Source organism: Triticum aestivum, chromosome 3D (assembly GCF_018294505.1).
Source record: "Triticum aestivum cultivar Chinese Spring chromosome 3D, IWGSC CS RefSeq v2.1, whole genome shotgun sequence".
In the NCBI taxonomy this organism is placed as follows: Eukaryota; Viridiplantae; Streptophyta; class Magnoliopsida; order Poales; family Poaceae; genus Triticum; species Triticum aestivum.
In genome coordinates, this window is record NC_057802.1 from 37,629,705 (window position 1) to 37,648,217 (window position 18,513).

At 46.2% G+C, this 18,513-nt stretch overlaps 1 protein-coding gene across 1 annotated transcript; it reads right to left on the minus strand.

Annotated features, from left to right (window-relative positions):
- Window positions 1-2,278: 2,278 nt before the first annotated feature.
- Window positions 2,279-17,532, minus strand: LOC123073987 (polyadenylate-binding protein 5-like). Its single transcript, XM_044496955.1, has 6 exons — window positions 17,406-17,532; window positions 14,357-14,646; window positions 13,873-14,256; window positions 13,724-13,801; window positions 2,335-2,424; window positions 2,279-2,299 (listed from the first exon to the last, which is right to left on the minus strand). The coding sequence occupies exons 1-6, from the start codon at window positions 17,530-17,532 to the stop codon at window positions 2,279-2,281; spliced, it is 990 nt and encodes a 329-aa protein (XP_044352890.1).
- Window positions 17,533-18,513: the final 981 nt, after the last annotated feature.

Here is an 18,513-nt window from a genome sequence, read left to right on the forward strand (position 1 = left end):
TATTCCTCCTAGTATTCTTCCATCTTTGCCTCAGTATTACACTCGTCGTTCACGTAATGTGGATGTGTCTGCTGACGTGCCGTCCTCCTCGTCTCAGCCTACCTATGGCTTGCGTCCTTGTCCGCTTCCGCCTGTTGATCGCCTTGGTTTTTCCACCGCTGGTGCTGTTGTTCTTGAGCCGACTTCTTATCGTGAGGCTGTTGTTCATCCTGAATGGCAGTTTGCGATGGCAGAGGAGATTGCTGCTCTTGAACGCACTGGTACATGGGATCTTGTTTCTCTTCCTCCAGGTGTCAGTCCCATTACTTGTAAGTGGGTCTACAAGGTTAAGACTCGCTCCGATGGTTCTCTTGAGCGTTAAAAAGCTCGTCTTGTGGCTCGTGGTTTTCAGCAGGAGCATGGTCGTGATTATGATGAGACATTTGCTCCTGTGGCCCATATGACCACTATCCGCACACTTCTTGCCGTGGCCTCTGCACGCCACTGGTCTGTATCTCAGCTTGATGTTAAGAATGCCTTTCTTAACGGTGAGCTGCGTGAGGAGGTATACATGCAGCCACCACCTGGGTATTCTGTTCCTGATGGCATGGTATGTCGTCTTCGTCGCTCTCTCTATGGCCTTAAGCAAGCCCCCCGCGCCTGGTTTGAGCGTTTTGCCTCTGTGGTGACTGCCGCTGGTTTTTCAGCGAGTGCTCATGATCCAGCATTGTTTGTCCACCTTTCTCCTCGTGGTCGGACTCTTCTTCTTCTCTATGTTGATGACATGATCATCACTGGCGACGACCCCGAGTATATTGCCTTTGTAAAGGCCCGTCTTAGTGAGCAGTTTCTTATGTCCGATCTTGGACCTCTTCGCTACTTTCTTGGGATTGAAGTCTCTTCTACCTCTGATGGCTTTTTTATATCCCAGGAAAAGTATATACAGGATCTTCTTGTTCGTGCTGCTCTTACCGATGAGCGCATTGTTGAGACTCCAATGGAGCTCAATGTTCACCTCCGTGATACTGATGGTGACCCCTTGCCTGACCCGACGCGTTATCATCATCTTGTTGGGAGTCTTGTCTATCTAGCTGTCACTCGTCCGGATATCTCTTATCCGGTTCATATTCTGAGTCAGTTTGTCTCCGCTCCCACTTCGGTTCACTATAGTCACCTCCTTCGTGTTCTTCGATATCTTCGGGGCACGATCTCTCACCGTCTATTCTTTCCTCGCTCTAGTTCTTTACAGCTTTAGGCCTATTCGGATGCTACGTGGGCTAGTGATCCCTCTGATCACCGTTCACTTTCTGCTTACTATGTTTTTCTTGGTGGTTCTCTCATTGCCTGGAAGACGACGAAACAGACTGCAGTTTCCCGTTCGAGTGCAGAGGCTCAGTTACGAGCTATGGCTCTTTTGACGGCAGAGGTGACTTGGTTACGGTGGTTACTTCAGGATTTAGGTGTTTCTGTTACTACACCTACTCCGCTCTTGTCTAACAGTACAGGTGCTATTAGCATTGCGTGTGATCCTGTGAAGCATGAGCTCACCAAGCATATTGGTGTTGATGCTTTCTATGTGCGCGCTGGTGTGCAGGATCAGGTTATTGCTCTTCAGTATGTGCCTTCCGAGTTACAGTTGGCGGATTTTCTGACGAAGGCCCAAACTAGAGCGCAACATGGCTTCTATCTCTCCAAACTCAATGTTGTTAATCCACCATGAGTTTGAGGGGGGTGTTAGAGTTATATATATAGAGCCATGTAACCTTTCGTATTTACCCTATTGTATAAGGGGTTTCCTGCATATATTCCACACCTGTACATGTATATATACTGGCCTATGGCCACCTGAAAATACAAGTTGCATATTCCTATCAGCTAGAATTCCTTCGTTCTGAGTACGGGCAAAGTGTGCCTAGAAACAATGTCAGTAGCATTAAGCTTGTGCTGTGTCCCTTGTATATATTCTTGAAATAGTTGCAGATCTAATGTTCAAATATTCAATGACACACAGGTGACAAGAGAGAACTTCTTTTACTTAACTTTATTTGGACGGTAAAAAAATAACTATTTTGTTAACACACATCCACATTGATTCTCAGTCTATGTTATTCTTAGGATGGGACAATATACAACTTATTTATAACTGAACATATTTTCTTTTAGTTCATCAGCTATGTGTAAAAATGAAACAAATAATACGTAAATAATTGGACATGTAGTAGACATGGACACATAGCAATATTAGAACTCAAACATCACTTATCAACATATAAGATTAATTAAAAGAAGTCACTACTTATCACTTATCAGCAGAAGGCACCTAATGTACAAAATGATCACTTGGGAAAGACTTACCACTAGCATCGCTCGTCTTTCCTCTTTGCATTGAGCTACACCAACATACAATGGCTTTTTGCCAACTATCTTCCTGTTCATCCCGTCAATCTATCACATTGATCATAGTCAAAAAAAATCTATCACATTGATTAAAGATGATTTAATAATCTAAACTAGTCAACTGGATGCATTGGGCACGTTTGCATACAACTAAACCATGTTACTTACAGCCTTGTGGACAGCTTCAATAGTTGTAAATGACACAAAGCCATATCGGAAACCCGAATCGGTTACGGATTCCAACACTGATGTCAGTGCTCGGCAACATGTTCTACAAACTGCTGATTCCATTCTCTTCCTAATCTACAGTGCCTTGAAGTTATATTTCTTGTTGTGATCTATCGAAGCGTGGGTCTTGTTTTTTTTTATGGAATGTGCATAAATCCAATCTATAAAGAAGTCTTACCGAGATTTAGTCAAAATTCCATTCTCTTCCTAATCTCTAAATGCAATCTATGAAGTCATTCCCTCATTGGTAACAATGATGAACCTTGGCTGACTTGAGAACAAATCATGTGACCTAATTTAATAAAAACTACAATTCCTCTCGCTAACAATTCAACTCCCAAATGTTAAACCATAAATAAGATAGACAACCACCACTAATATGAACATGTCATTTTGTTTCCGGCATAACTCAGCGAACAGATAAACACATATTAATTGGAACAATTGCGTGTGTCTACTTAGTTTTCCCAAATCATACATCTGGTTCTGAGTCGGATTGACAGCACTATTTTCTACGGCGTTTTTCTACCCCGTGGTGCACAAGCTATGGAGAACTCTTAACAGAATTTTAGCCCAAATTCCTATTCTCTTCTGTTCATAATAAACACAAGCAATCTATGAAGCCTTTCACTCAGACACAAACACCAATTAATGTTGGCTAATTTGAAAACAACCAACCCAACTTAACAACAAACTACAATTCAACTTGCCAATCGATTCAATTCCATAGTGCTACGACCTGAATAAGATAGACATCATCAATAATAGGAACATGTCAGTTTCTTTACGACAGAAATATATGGTATGTAGGTAAACACACATTTAATTGCAACCACTGTGTGTGTCCATTTGCCCTTGCCAATCATATATCCTATTCCGATAGCTTCAGATTCCGCAAAACCGAATCGGTCACGGATTCCAACACTACTTATGTTAGTGACACGTTGTTCTACAAACTGCAGGTCAACACACTATCTACGCACGTTCCATCAAAAGACCCTCGCCTCGGTTGACTAGAACAAGAAAATGCCAAAATAGAACTTCAACCGATGGTGTGCCACATCTTCTACAGGAAATCAAGTAAATCACAGACTTCACAACCAAATAGATCTAAAGCCACGCAACCTCGTAAGTTCTTTGTAACCCCGATCCAAGCCTGAGTAGATGAACATGCAAAGAGACGAAGACAACCCCACAAAAAAAAAGAAAAAAAAGAGATGAAGACAAACTCACCGTCCTCCCTACTGTAGAAATTCACGTAGGCGTACCCAAGTGACCTGCCAGTGACGTCCCGGCAGATACGGAGGGACGCCACGGGCGCCACCTGGCAGAAAAGGGCGTAGAGCTGCCCCTCCGCCATGCCATCGTCTAGGTCGCCGACGTATCGCGAGGCCCTCGAGCCCAACGCCGGTCAAGGAGGACGCAGCGTCACGGCCGGGGCCAACAACGGGCGACCTTCCATTGCTTAAGATGCCCACCAACCAGTGGCCGGGCACAGCATCGGTCGATCAATCGAGCAAGAGTGCCGGCTCTCAAGGCAACGGAAGGCACAGGATCGATTCTTCGAGCAGGGGCTTTTATCAGTGAATGCTCTAGGATAGATATGCTCTCGAGTCCTATAGTCAGCTTCTCATTAATTTATGCATTAATTACTTCCTTTCTTTGTATGATGATAAGTGTTGGACATTAATTTTGGTAAGTGTTTGGGGACGGTGCGCCGGCCGAAGCGCTCGGTAGGTCGCTTCCTTTTTTCATGCGCGGGACACGCTGGCACGCGCGCGTTTAGTTGACCCAACCGTTTTCACTTTTTTCTTTCTTTTTCTTTGCTTCTTCTTCCTTCCGCCTCCATTTGACCCAATCTCGTCTCCCCCATTGTAGCGCGTGGAGCAGCTCGCCGTCAGCCATGGATATAGGTTGCAGCGCTGCTCGCCTTCCCACCTCCTTTTTCTTCCTTCTCCCTCTCTTCCCTTTTCCTCCTCCTCACTTCCCCTTTTGTTGCAACCGGCGACAGGCAAAACGCCGGGAGGACCGAGGTGCCCGTGCTACAACCATGGCCACAGGGAGGAGCTGCAACCGCGGTACTGGGAGAGTTGCAAACGGCATTTTCCCGTGCTACAACCATGGACACAAAAAGATACATCCAATAGATAAAAAAGTTTCAACCAGACAACAAAATACAGGAAAAGTTACAACCGTTTGACAAAAAGCTTCAACCCACAGGTGAGGACGGGGACGGGGCGTGACGGACCGCTAATATAAACCTAGACAAATCTCGGGAAAAATGGAGCTCGGAGGTCGAGCTTCGAGAGGAGAAAGCTTAACTAGTGTGGCTCGGGCATTTCATCGAACACCTCATGTGCATAGGAGGTGAGCTAGAGCACCCAATGCCCTCCCCCTTGCCGGCCAGCAAAAAACAGAGCACTATGGAGTGCTCTGCTCGCCGGCAATGGGGTATATATATAGGCAACTCATTTGTCCCGGTTCGTGGATGGAACTGGGACTAAAGGCCTTCCTTCTGTCCCGGTTCCTGCCACGAACCGGGACCAATGGTTGTGGGCCAGGAGCGAGGCCCATTGGTCCCGGTTCGTGCTAGGAACCGGGACAAATGGGCCCAGACGAACCGGGACCAATGCCCACGAGGACCCGGCCGGCCCCCTGGGCTCTTGAACCGGGACAAATGCCTCCATTGGTCCCGGTTCGTGGCAGAACCAGGACTAGTGGGCTGGCCAGGCCCGAACGAAAGCCCCTTTTTCTACTAGTGTAATCTTCCTGCGGGGTCCCGCATGGGAGATTGCGGCCATTACTATGGCTGCACGGGTGAGCCTGTAGCCGTCGTGCACTTTGGCGGTGGTGAAGATGAGGCCGGCGCAGGCCGCTACACAAGCAAAAGCTGCCTGACCTATGCTTGTAAGGAGCAACTTCGCCTTTCCTTTCATCATTGAACATTTGAATTCTTTGTTTACTTAATTGAAGTTCCTTCTCCGCAATATATGTACTTGCTGGCCCTTTCATTATTATTCTGACGATTTTTCCGTGATTGTGAATGAATAGAATTTTGCATGATTTATATAAGATTAAAGGTTGATGCATCTCTTATGTGTGCAGATGTATTGTATGACTCAAGGTCGCCTACAATGACTGTAAAAGTGTCCCCTACTGATTGATTTTGGGAACCATGTGCTGAATCTTTTGGTGATGTCTGATTGCATCATTCATGCTTTAAACCTGCTGGTGGTTGGTGACTTGTAAAATAGACTATTGGTTTAGTTGGGATAAACTTGATGTTAAATGCATTTTGTGGAGAGGAAAAATCCTGTAGTGTCTTTGTTGCGACATCAGAGTTACTTTGTGTGTAATACAGTACATTTTACTTTGTGTGAAAAATCCTGTAATGCATTTTGTGAAAAATCATCTGACTTGTACTACTAGTAGTGGAACTGCCCACCTGTCCGCCATGTGAATGTAGTTCTGGGTTCGGACTACCCATAGTTGGTGGTACTAGTAGAATTAGAGGACTCATGGTGGTAGTGATGTGTCCGCGTGATCATACTCCTCGGAGCCGACTATGACCGGTCTTAGTCGTCCGAACCCACAATGATCATAAGATGAACCATACTACTAGTACAGGTGTCACACCCAAACTACTACTCTAGGTCCAAACAAGCCGTAGCGGTGTTCACTGCCAAGACTATCTGCACACTTCTCAGTTTAACTCAATATAGAACTGACAGATCTTAGTGGTCATAGCAGTTCTGAATGTAGTTTTGGGTTCGAAGTAGGTGACAATCAATTTTTGTCATGAGTACTGGTCTTACTCGTTGTGGACGACTTGTGGATGACCATAGTCTTAGACGTAAAGAACCACAGAGTTAATAGTACCTCTAGAGGATGGCCCAGAACTACGGGCCTTGCTTGTTCGGACTCACCACTACAGGTAGTCATTGTCCGAATGACCCACAAGTACCGTTAGTTAGGGCCGAGACGACCCATAGCGGAAGTTGCGTGCCAAGAGTACTTGTACTGCTAATAGTGGGACCGCTCACCTCGACGCCATGTGAACGTAGTTTTAGGTTTGGACTAGCCATACTGGTGGTACTAGTAGAATTAGAGGGCTCATGGTGGTAGTGATGTGTTCGCATGACCCATGGTGTTAGAGCATCTACAGCCACGGCCTGCAAATCCAGGCCCTCAAAAGCTCATAGACGCGCTTGGGCACGTCCGCGGGCACTGACCGGGCACTCCTCAAATCCTGCCGTCCACACATCTGTGTATCTCATTTCCCGTCCCTCATATCCATACTAGCATGCAACGTAGATCGTCACATAAACATAGAATCAGACAGAGGAATGCACATTTCAATCTCCAAAAGATCACCGACGGATGTCCAAAAGATCGCCATAGTTCACATAATTCACATAAAGGACGGACAAATTTAAACTAGATTACTAAAAACATGTAATTGAAGACAGAGACGGCGGAGATTCACCACCCCCTCGCCGGCCCTTTGCCCTTCTCGTCGTCAGCGCAGTAGTAGGCATCGCCGGCTGGTGGCAGATCGTCCGAGCCGTCCGACGAGGAGCCGTGGTGGTCGTCGTCATCGGAGGTGTCTGAGAGGATGACGAGCCCTTTTAGCCGTCGAACCTTCCTGTACTGCTAACGCTTGAGCTTCGCGAGCCGAGCCGCCTCACGCTCGGACTGCTCAATGGCAATCTGGAGCGCCTTGGCATTCTTCCGCCGGAGCCGCCGCGCATCCGTCTTCGCAGTCGTAAGCTACCAGCGGTAGACCCATTCGAAGAGCCGCGCGTCCTCGTCGGGCTCCGCCTCCATCCCCTGGCGAAGGCGCACTGACTACTCCGCCTCCCTCATCTCCCTTTGCCGCTGCCGCTTGCGGCGGGCGGCGCGCGCCTCTGATTCTGGCGTGCGCGTCCGGTGGCCGGCGGGGCGGGCACATGCACCTACCGCTGCCTGCGTGGGGAAGCAGCATCCGGCGGGGGCAGGGGACGGTGTAGGGGAGGCGCGGATTGCGTTGTCCGCCTGTGGGAGCTGCGCACGGGGCGGAAGGGGCCAACGCCGGCGTCCGAGCTGCACCGACGGGGAAGCTATGCTGCGGCGAGGTTGCAGATCCGGAGCTTCCCCCGGTCTCCACCTTGGACCGCTCCAAAGGCGATGCGGAGGGCAAGCTCATAGTACGGATCGAAGTCGGAGTGGCTGCCGGAGCTCGACATTGTGCCAGATTCGATCGGAAACGATGCGGGGAGAGGAGAGGATGGAGCGAGAGAGAAGAATGAGTGAGCTAGGTTTTGGAGCAATGAGCCGAATGGGTTTTTTTAAGGGACAGCCGTGGGGTCGGTGGTGGGCCGGGCTTATCAGGCTGACACGCCCGGGCCACCCCATATCGGCCCCATATTTGGGCTAGATATGAGGGTGCCGATCAGCCCGGGCGTTTGAGGCCCGTTTGAGACTTCCGTCTGGGTTAAAAAAAAACGTGACCGTCAGTGTCCGGGCAGGCAGTCTAGGCATTTTAGGCCGATTTGGGGCGCCCTATGTAGATGCTTTTTATTACCCTCCAATTAATACAAGTTCTTCGTTGGTCCATATAAAATGCTTGGGACACACGTTGAATTAGAAGAGAGAAAATGATTCAGCACAATGCATGCTTTCGGTGCATGCTTTCTTTAGTTTTGGAATAAAAACCAAAGAATATGGAGGAAGCACAAAAAGCTGATCACCTGGCGTGATTTGTGGGGATGGTTTCCATGAAACAAACTGCATACAAACTGCATAACAGTTGTACTACATCACATGAAACATCTAGCAATCGTGAGATGATCGCAATACTCTTAACGTTCCTGTGGTCGCTCACCACCCTCAGCATTCCCACTGCATATGTTCATGCAGCCACCGTCAACAAGTTCTGCAACCCGCTGGCACACTTACGTTTGGCACGGGCTAGTGGTACACGGTACACCGCGTACACCCTTGGGCGTTGCACGGCATCGAGGGGGCTTAGGATTTTAGTTGTGTCATGGAGGAGTGGGTTTTTTCCCCAGGAAGGTGTGCTGGATATTAATATGCATGAGAGATAAGTTGTAGAGAAGAGAAAAATAAATGCTACTTGTCCAAATTTAATCTTCTACATTTCCTGTTTAGAAAAGACAATTTATTCATTCCACACATTTTAGCAGATCCAGGTAAACGACATCTCCTTTGAAACATGTTCATGCCGCTCACAATATCTTAACTTTCCTATGGTCGCTCACCACCTTCACCAGCCTACTGCACATGTTCATGCCGCTGCCGCGTGCCCCAGAGGGCTTTTTCCCAAGGATACTGTGTTACAAAATATGCAAAGTTCTTTCATAGACCGAGCTCTCGGGTACCTTATATCTGGAGCTCGGCCAACAAAATGTTAGCAGGTAAGTTGTACTCCCGCTGTAAACTAATATAAGAGTGTTTAGATAACTAAAATAGTGATCTAAACACTCTTATATTAGTTTACGGAGGGAGTAGAAGAGAAAAGCAAATGCTACTTGTCCCAGTTTAGCGCCATTTAGCTCATGTTTAGTGCCAATAATCTAGCCGATTTAGAGGCTGCAGCTATTTACCATAGCACCCTATTTTGCACTTTTGGTTGTTGTCGTCCCGATTATTAAACCGATACCATTAAAACTTACCTTGCCGTAAGGGAGAGGACACCGTCTAAAGTTATCCTGAATATTGGTGGAAATGCAGTTGCACTTTAACCTAAGAACAAACAAATAAGAATAAAACTCTTGACTGAAAATATCATGAAGTAACATCAAATCAGGAATCTTCTTAAACATTGTCCAACCATCTAATTTCCAGGTCGATAGAGATGTTAGGAATCAGCATTCAAGCACTCGAGGATGACGATGTGGAAGCATGCTTAGCAGCGTCACCGGAAGCACTTGTGGACGATGGTGCAGAAGTGGGGTGGGTAGCATCGCTCAAAGCACTCAAGGTCAAGGATGATGGTACGGATGCAAGGTCAACAGTATCGCTGGCCTCTTCAACTTTGCTTCTCTGCTGAGCTTCCATTGCTTCACCCAGCATCCCTGTCACCTTCCCTCCTGATAACGGCTCAAGCTGTTCAGCCAGTGGGTACAATTTCTCGCCTTGAGTCTGCAAGGTAAACAAAATATACAACCAAACTGAAAATCACCTTTCATTGACATAAATGGCCAATTTATAAACATGCATGACAAGTAAAACTTGTAACTGTGAAATTAGCACGTCCTAATATAATTCGGTTGTCCTTACGAGATGTTGTTTCTCCGAGTCAGAAGAATCTACAGCAGTGGTAGTGGCGTTCTTGCTTGGAATAAACGGAGCACCAGACAGTATTATCAGTTTGTGCGAAGCCCGGGGGAACCATCACAGAGTTGGTATTTACATTTATACCATTCGGCAGGTATGTGAAGGCTTGGTTCGCATTTGGGTACACCATTTGCATAGTGAAAGCACCAAAGTCTGGTGAATTGACTACTTGTGACATAATCTGAACATGGGCACGGCTGGATGCACTTTGCAAGAACAGCTGATGCATTAAGGATTAAAAACATTAAGTCAAAAAATGGTCATCTCTCATGCCATAATACCTGTCGGTGTAGATTGATTTCTTGATGCACACCACGCGCAGCATGGTACAGTGGCTTCAGCATGTTATACGTATATGGGGTCATGCCGCTAGGAACCCAAGGAGTGAAATGCTGTTGTGGGAATTGCTGATACCCGAAGCCTGCAGGAACCTGTGGTGGGAACATGCGAGGCACTCCTGAGCCGACGTACAACTGACGGGGAGCAAAATTTTGTGGTACCACGGTTGCTAGTGTCAGAGTTATATATATAGAGCCATGTAACCTTTCGTATTTACCCTATTGTATAAGGGGTTTCCTGCATATATTCCACACCTGTACATGTATATATACTGGCCTATGGCCATCTGGAAATACAAGTTGCATATTCCTATCATGGTATTAGAGCTAGGTCAATTTTATAGCACGCGCAACTCGTGCTGTAGATCCACCTCCGTCGCGACGCCTCCATCCTTGGCTGCGCTGACTCTCCATGGTGGCCAAATCCTCAGGCTGCTACTAGTTTTTTCTCCCTCCCACCCCGATCGAGACTTCCTGTCGCCCAGATCAATCTGCTCGACCCGCCCTCGTCCGCCTCTGTCTCGTGAGGCCCGCCATCGCCTGATAGCTGCCACCCCCGATCGAAGACTCCCGCCGTCGCCCCTGATCGCTCGGCCCGACCGCCTCGATCGATTTCCCTGCCCAGATCGAGCAGAGAAGGTCGCGCGCTGCTGCCGATTTCTGGATCGTCCTCTGCTTCCGATCGAGACTCCCGCCTCAGTCGCCACCCGTTTTGGTCTTCGCTGCATCGTTGGTGCTAGAAGTGGTCTTCGCCCGCGTGGACTTGGTCTCCGCTGCTCGCCCTTGCTGCATCGTTGGTGCTGGAAGTAGTGTTCGCCCACGTGGACTTGGTCTCCACTTCTGCTAGTTGTGCGTGTGCGTTGGCTGTTCAGTTTTCCGTCTGCTTCCGTTGAAAAAAGGGTACTATGTCTACATCTACGGGCTATGTCGCAGTTCCTCGTTGTCCGGTGATTTTTGATGGCACTAACTTCATCGAGTTTGTTGGCTTCATGCGCAGTCACATGCGTGGCCTTCGTCTTTGGGGTATTCTTTCTGGCGAGGTCCTCAGTCCGCCGTGTCCAGTTCCTCCTGTGGCTCCTACTCCGCCGATGTCACCGGTTCTTGCTGCTGACGCTGATCAGGCTGCAAAGGATGCAGCTAAGCTGGCTGATGACACTGCCATTCTTGCTTATGATGAGCAGGTTCAGACCTATGAGGACGCATTTCAGACTTATCATGCAGCTCCGTCTGCTTACACTCAGTGGCTTGATGATGATGCTCGTGCTGCAGCTGTTTTGACTGCTAGTGTTATGCCTCGGTTTGCCTCTGAGTTTCTCGGCCTCTCTACTGTATTTGAGATGTGGACTCGCTTCGTCAGCGCTATCAGCCCTCTGGTGATGCCTTATACCTGTCTGTGGTTCGTCAGGAGCATGCTCTTCAGCAGGGTGACTCCACTGTTGATGAGTTCTATGCACAGAGTTCTGCTATCTGGCGTCAGCTTGATTCTCTCCGCACTGCTGGTTGTCATACTTGTCAGTGTTGCCAGGCTGTGCGGGCTGATTTGGAGTTTCATCGTGTCTACAAGTTCTTGTCTCGACTCCGTAAGGAGTTTGAGCCCCGGCGCGCTCAGTTGTTTGCTCGTGGTCGTATCTCCCTCATGGAGGCGCTTTCTGAGATCCGTGCTAAGGAGACTCGCCTCCGTGGCGCTGGTTTACTTGAGGTTCCCTCTGTGCTCGCTACTCGAGTTCCTGCTATGCCTGCTGCACCGACTCCTTCCCACTCGAGTGCTCCGCCGCTCTTGCCTACTCCTACGGGCGGCCAGGGTCGGTCTCGTCCTCACTGCGGCTACTGTAAGATGGATGGTCATGTTGAGTCTCAGTGCTTCCAGAAGAAGAAACACCTGCGTAAGGCGCGATCGTCAGCTTCAGGGACTTCTTCTACTTCGACATCTTCAGCCACCGCCTTGACTGAGCAGGATATTCTGCGACTTAAGCGTCTGCTTGCCGCTTCAGGTTCTCCTTCGACGGGTACTGCAGGTTCTGTGACTGATGCTTCCCGCACTAAGCAACCACCCTCTACACAGTCAGGTACATCCCCGTGGGTTCTGGACTCCGGAGCTTCTTTTCACATGTGTTCTCATTCTTCAGATTTGTCCTCTCTTAAATCGCTTGATTTTCCTGTTCATGTACTCACTAATGATGGTACTCCTCTTTCTGTTGCTAGTCGAGGCAATCTTACCACACCTTGTTACTCTGTTCCTGATGTTGCTCATGTTCCAAGACTTACCATGAATCTTTTTTCTGCCGGTCAACTTACTGATTCTGGTTGTCGCGTCATCCTTGACGTTGACTCTTGTTCTGTTCAGGATCGTCGAACGCACATTTTGGTTGGGGCTGGCCCTCGCCGTCGTGACTCTCAGGGTCTTTGGGAGCTAGACTGGCTTCGTGCTCCTTCCGCTGCCACCACTATCGCCAGTCTACCCGCTTGTGTCGCTTCAGCTACCGGCTCCTTCCAGCAGTGGCATCATCGACTTGGTCATCTTTGTGGGTCTCGCTTGTCGTCATTAGTTCATCGCGGTCTTCTGGGGTCTGTCTCAGGAGATTTCTCTTTAGAGTGTCAGGGATGTAGACTAGGAAAACAGATTCAGTTACCTTACCCTACTAGTGAGTCGGTGTCTCAACGTCCTTTTGATTTGGTCCATTCTGATGTATGGGGTCCGGTTCCCTTCGCTTGAAAAGGGGGCCATCGATACTATATTATTTTCATAGATGATTTCTCTCATTACACTTGGCTTTATTTTATGACTTCTCGCAGTGAGGTTCTTTCCATCTATAAGCGTTTTGCTGCCATGGTTCACACTCAGTTCTCTTCACCTATTCGTGTGTTCCGTGCTGACTCCGCCGGCGAGTATATTTCCAAGATGTTGTGTGGTGTTCTTGCTGAGTAGGGCACTCTTCCTCAGTTCTCTTGTCCTGGTGCTCATGCTCAGAATGGCGTGGCTGAGCGAAAGCATCGCCACCTTCTTGAGACGGCTCGTGCGTTGATGATCGCCGCTTCTCTTCCACCTCATTTTTGGGCCGAGGCTATATTCACCTCCACCTATCTCATCATCCTTCAGTCGTCCGCTGCTCTCCAGGGTGGTGTTCCTTTCGAGCGTCTCTTTGATCGTTCTCCTGATTATTCGACGCTTCGCTTGTTTGGCTGTGTTTGCTATGTTCTTCTTGCCCCTCGGGAACGCACCAAACTGACCACTCAGTGTGTTGAGTGTGTTTTCTTAGGCTATAGTGATGAGCATAAGGGTTTTCGTTGTTGGGATCCTATCGGTCGTCGGATGCGTATTTCTCGGGATGTGACTTTTGATGAGTCTCGTCCCTTCTACCCGCGTCCATCTTCCTCGACCTTTTCTGTGGAGGATATCTCTTTCCTCACTTTTCCCAACACACCTATCACTCCATGTTACTTACAGCCTTGTGGACAGCTTCAATAGTTGTAAATGACACAAAGTCATCACCCTGGCTCCTTCCTTGTGAATCAACCATAACCTAAAAAATGTTAAGAAGGTGAGCTATAATACTAAGAAACAAAATTAGCTAGCAAATAAAGAGAGAAGTACCTTGCATGATCCTATCTCACCAAAAAATTCAAATAACCCTCTAAGATTTAGACCATTAATACTATCATCTAGATTCTTCACGTATAGACAGAGCCCTTCAAACTTTTTGAATTTCTTATTTCTCGCACGCTCAAAGTTTTCTTTCAGCTCTGCTTCTCTTTCTGACTTTTTCTGAGCTCTTCCAACATACAAAATTGTATCCTTAATCATCTTCCCATTAAGACTTTTCATAGCTTCTGCAGCACATTCTAATTGCCCATAGTTAACGAATCCGAAGCATTTGGATATTCCATCATTATCTCTCATGATTACAACGCTAGTAATTGTACCGAATGGACCAAACTCTTGCAGAAGGTCACTGTGAGTGAATTCCTTTGGCAAGTTCTTCACATATACATTTGTATAATTAATTACTCAAGCTGATATTTGGATGCCTCTCCGGACGACGAATGAAGAGACCTCCAAAAATTTGTTTGCCATTCACCAACTTGCCATTCAAGTTGTCGATGGCATCATTGGCAGATGTCTCCTCTGCAAACTGAACAAATCCGTACCCTTTTGATTGACCGTTAAAGTGAGTGGCCACTTTGCATGATAGTATAGTGCCATAGCGACCAAACATATCACTCAAGCTCTTGCCATCAATATTTGGCACAAGATTTTTTATGAATATATTGGCCTTTCCACTCAATCGCAGCGTTGGGTCCCTATTCGAGAACATAACTCGGATATGCTTCCTGTTGGCAGGGGTAAAAGAGTCTAATGCACGTTTGGCTGCAAAACAATCACATACAAAATTATTAGAGGTAATTGTAGTATTAAACTCAAATCATCTAGTAGGGCAAGCAAACATACAAAGAAAAAGAACTCAGGTTAAGATAAAAACAATAGTGTAGGTATGTATGTATATGTATAATTGCCACGATACAACATGGTGTATTATATATGACAGGATGTTCATCGAACAGACAATTATCGGATGTCCGATATGCAAAGCTAATATCCAATTTGAACTATGTACAATTTCGCTCTTCACTAATTTGGCAGCGTGGAGCATGAATAAACTCATGAAAATTTGACTAGGTTAACTATGAAATCCATGGGGCCATCGTGATCATACTACCTAGTGTAATGTAGCACACTTCAACACCATGGTGCACAAACTAGAAAAATTCTTAACGAACTTTTAATCCACATTCAGTTCCCTCCTGTATATATTTTCCAAATTGCCACACCAACTTATGAAGGCATCAATGGAAACAACAATGAATATTGGTTAAACTAGAAAACAAACTGCATGGACTAAACTTAAAAAAAATAGCTCACTAACCAAGTCAACTCCCAAATGTTACACCATAAAAAAGATAGACAACACCAATAACAGAAACATGTCCTTCTGTTTAGATAGAAAGAAATAAGAACATAGACACACATTAATTGTGACCAAATTCTAGCTATTTGTTTTTTCCTAACCATATGCACATCCGAGTCTGAGTCGGATTGTGACAATGTTAACTTCCACGATGATGTTTTACACCATGCATGGTGCACAATCTACAATGAAATCATAAGGAAATTTAAGCTCTACTTCCATTCTCTTATGTTCTTAATTCCCGTGTGCAATCTACGAATCTTGGCTATCTTATAAATAAACTGTGTGGCCCAATCTTACAAAGAGCTAAATTTTCTCTCGCTAACCAATTCAACTCCCAAAAGTTAGACCGTAAGTAAGATAGATGACGCCAATAATATGAAAATAACATTTTGACAGAATCCCACAAGTAGAAAAAATGCATTAATTGAAATAATTGTGTGTGCCTACTTGTTTTTTCAAAATAATATATCCAATTTTGAGTCGGATGCCGACATATTCGGCGACATTATTTTCCTCATCGAATTTTACACCATGGTGCACAATCTACGCCGAAATCTTAATAGGATTTTAACCCAAATTCTATTCTTTTCTATTCGTAATAACTAGAAGAAATCTATGAAGCCATAAACTCAGATGGAATCAACAATTAATGTAGCTAACTTGAAACAATCCAACCCAAAGTTCACAAAAAGCTACAATTCCTCTCGCTGACGATTCAATCCAAGTATTACAGCGTAAGTAAGATAGACATCAACAATAACAGGAACATTTAGTTTGTGAAAAAAATATATAGGTAGATAAAAACACATTAATTACAACCGGTGTGTGTGCCTACTTGACTTTTCTGAATCATACATCTGACTCTGAGTCGTATTTCAACCGCATTTGTTTCCACGAAGATTTTTTGCCATATCGGAAACCCGAATCGGTTACGGATTCCAACACTGATCTCAGTGCTCGGCAACATGTTCTACAAACTGCTGATTCCATTCTCTTCCTAACCTACAGTGCCTTGAAGTTATATTTCTTGTTGTGATCTATCGAAGCGTGGGTCTTGGTTTTTTTATGGAATGTGCATAAACCCAATCTATAAAGAAGTCTTACCGAGATTTAGTCAAAATTCCATTCTCTTCCTAATCTCTAAATGCAATCTATGAAGTCATTCCCTCATTGGTAACAATGATGAACCTTGGCTGACTTGAGAACAAATCATGTGACCTAATTTAATAAAAACTACAATTCCTCTCGCTAACAATTCAACTCCCAAATGTTAAACCATAAATAAGATAGACAACCACCACTAATATGAACATGTCATTTTGTTTCCGGCATAACTCAGCGAACAGATAAACACATATTAATTGGAACAATTGCGTGTGTCTACTTAGTTTTCCCAAATCATACATATGGTTCTGAGTCGGATTGACAACACTATTTTCTACGGCGTTTTTCTACCCCATGGTGCACAAGCTATGGAGAACTCTTAACAGAATTTTAGCCCAAATTCCTATTCTCTTCTGTTCATAATAAACACAAGCAATCTATGAAGCCTTTCACTCAGACACAAACACCAATTAATGTTGGCTAATTTGAAAACAACCAACCCAACTTAACAACAAACTACAATTCAACTTGCCAATCGATTCAATTCCATAGTGTTACGACCTGAATAAGATAGACATCATCAATAATAGGAACATGTCAGTTTCTTTACGACAGAAATATATGGTATGTAGGTAAACACACATTTAATTGCAACCACTGTGTGTGTCCATTTGCCCTTGCCAATCATATATCCTATTCCGATAGCTTCAGATTCCGCAAACCCGAATCGGTTACGGATTCCAACACTACTTATGTTAGTGACACATTGTTCTAGAAACTGCAGGTCAACACACTATCTACGCACGTTCCATCAAAAGACCCTCGCCTCGGTTGACTAGAACAAGAAAATGCCAAAATAGAACTTCAACCGATGGTGTGCCACATCTTCTACGGGAAATCAAGTAAATCACAGACTTCACAACCAAATAGATCTAAAGCCACGCAACCTCGTAAGTTCTTTGTAACCCCGATCCAAGCCTGAGTAGATGAACATGCAAAGAGACGAAGACAACCCCGCAAAAAAAAGAAAAAAAAGAGATGAAGACAAACTCACCGTCCTCCCTACTGTAGAAATTCACGTAGGCGTACCCAAGTGACCTGCCAGTGACGTCCCGGCAGATACGGAGGGACGCCACGGGCGCCACCTGGCAGAAAAGGGCGTAGAGCTGCCCCTCCGCCATGCCATCGTCTAGGTCGCCGACGTATCGCGAGGCCCTCGAGCCCAACGCCGGTCAAGGAGGACACAGCGTCACGGCCGGGGCCAACAACGGGCGACCTTCCATTGCTTAAGATGCCCACCAACCAGTGGCCGGGCACAGCATCGGTCGATCAATCGAGCAAGAGTGCCGGCTCTCAAGGCAACGGAAGGCACAGGATCGATTCTTCGAGCAGGGGCTTTTATCAGTGAATGCTCTAGGATAGATATGCTCTCGAGTCCTATAGTCAGCTTCTCATTAATTTATGCATTAATTACTTCCTTTCTTTGTATGATGATAAGTGTTGGACATTAATTTTGGTAAGTGTTTGGGGACGGTGCGCCGGCCGAAGCGCTCGGCAGGTCGCTTCCTTTTTTCACGCGCGGGACACGCTGGCACGCGCGCGTTTAGTTGACCCAACCGTTTTCACTTTTTTCTTTATTTTTCTTTGCTTCTTCTTCCTTCCGCCTCCATTTGACCCAATCTCGTCTCCCCCATTGTAGCGCGTGGAGCAGCTCGCCGTCAGCCATGGATATAGGTTGCAGCGCTGCTCGCCTTCCCACCTCCTTTTTCTTCCTTCTCCCTCTCTTCCCTTTTCCTCCTCCTCACTTCCCCTTTTGTTGCAACCAGCGACAGGCAAAACGCTGGGAGGACCGAGGTGCCCGTGCTACAACCATGGCCACAGGGAGGAGCTGCAACCGCGGTACTGGGAGAGTTGAAAACGGCATTTTCCCGTGCTACAACCATGGACACAAAAAGATACATCCAATAGATAAACAAGTTTCAACCAGACAACAAAATACAGGAAAAGTTACAACCGTTTGACAAAAAGCTTCAACCCGCAGATGAAAAAGCTTCAACCAGAGATTGAGAAATCTTCCTCGACGACGGCCATGGCGTGTCTCTGTGATTTTGCTGCAACCGAACGATAGAGGAAGATTTCACCCAAACGCTGCTCAAAACGAA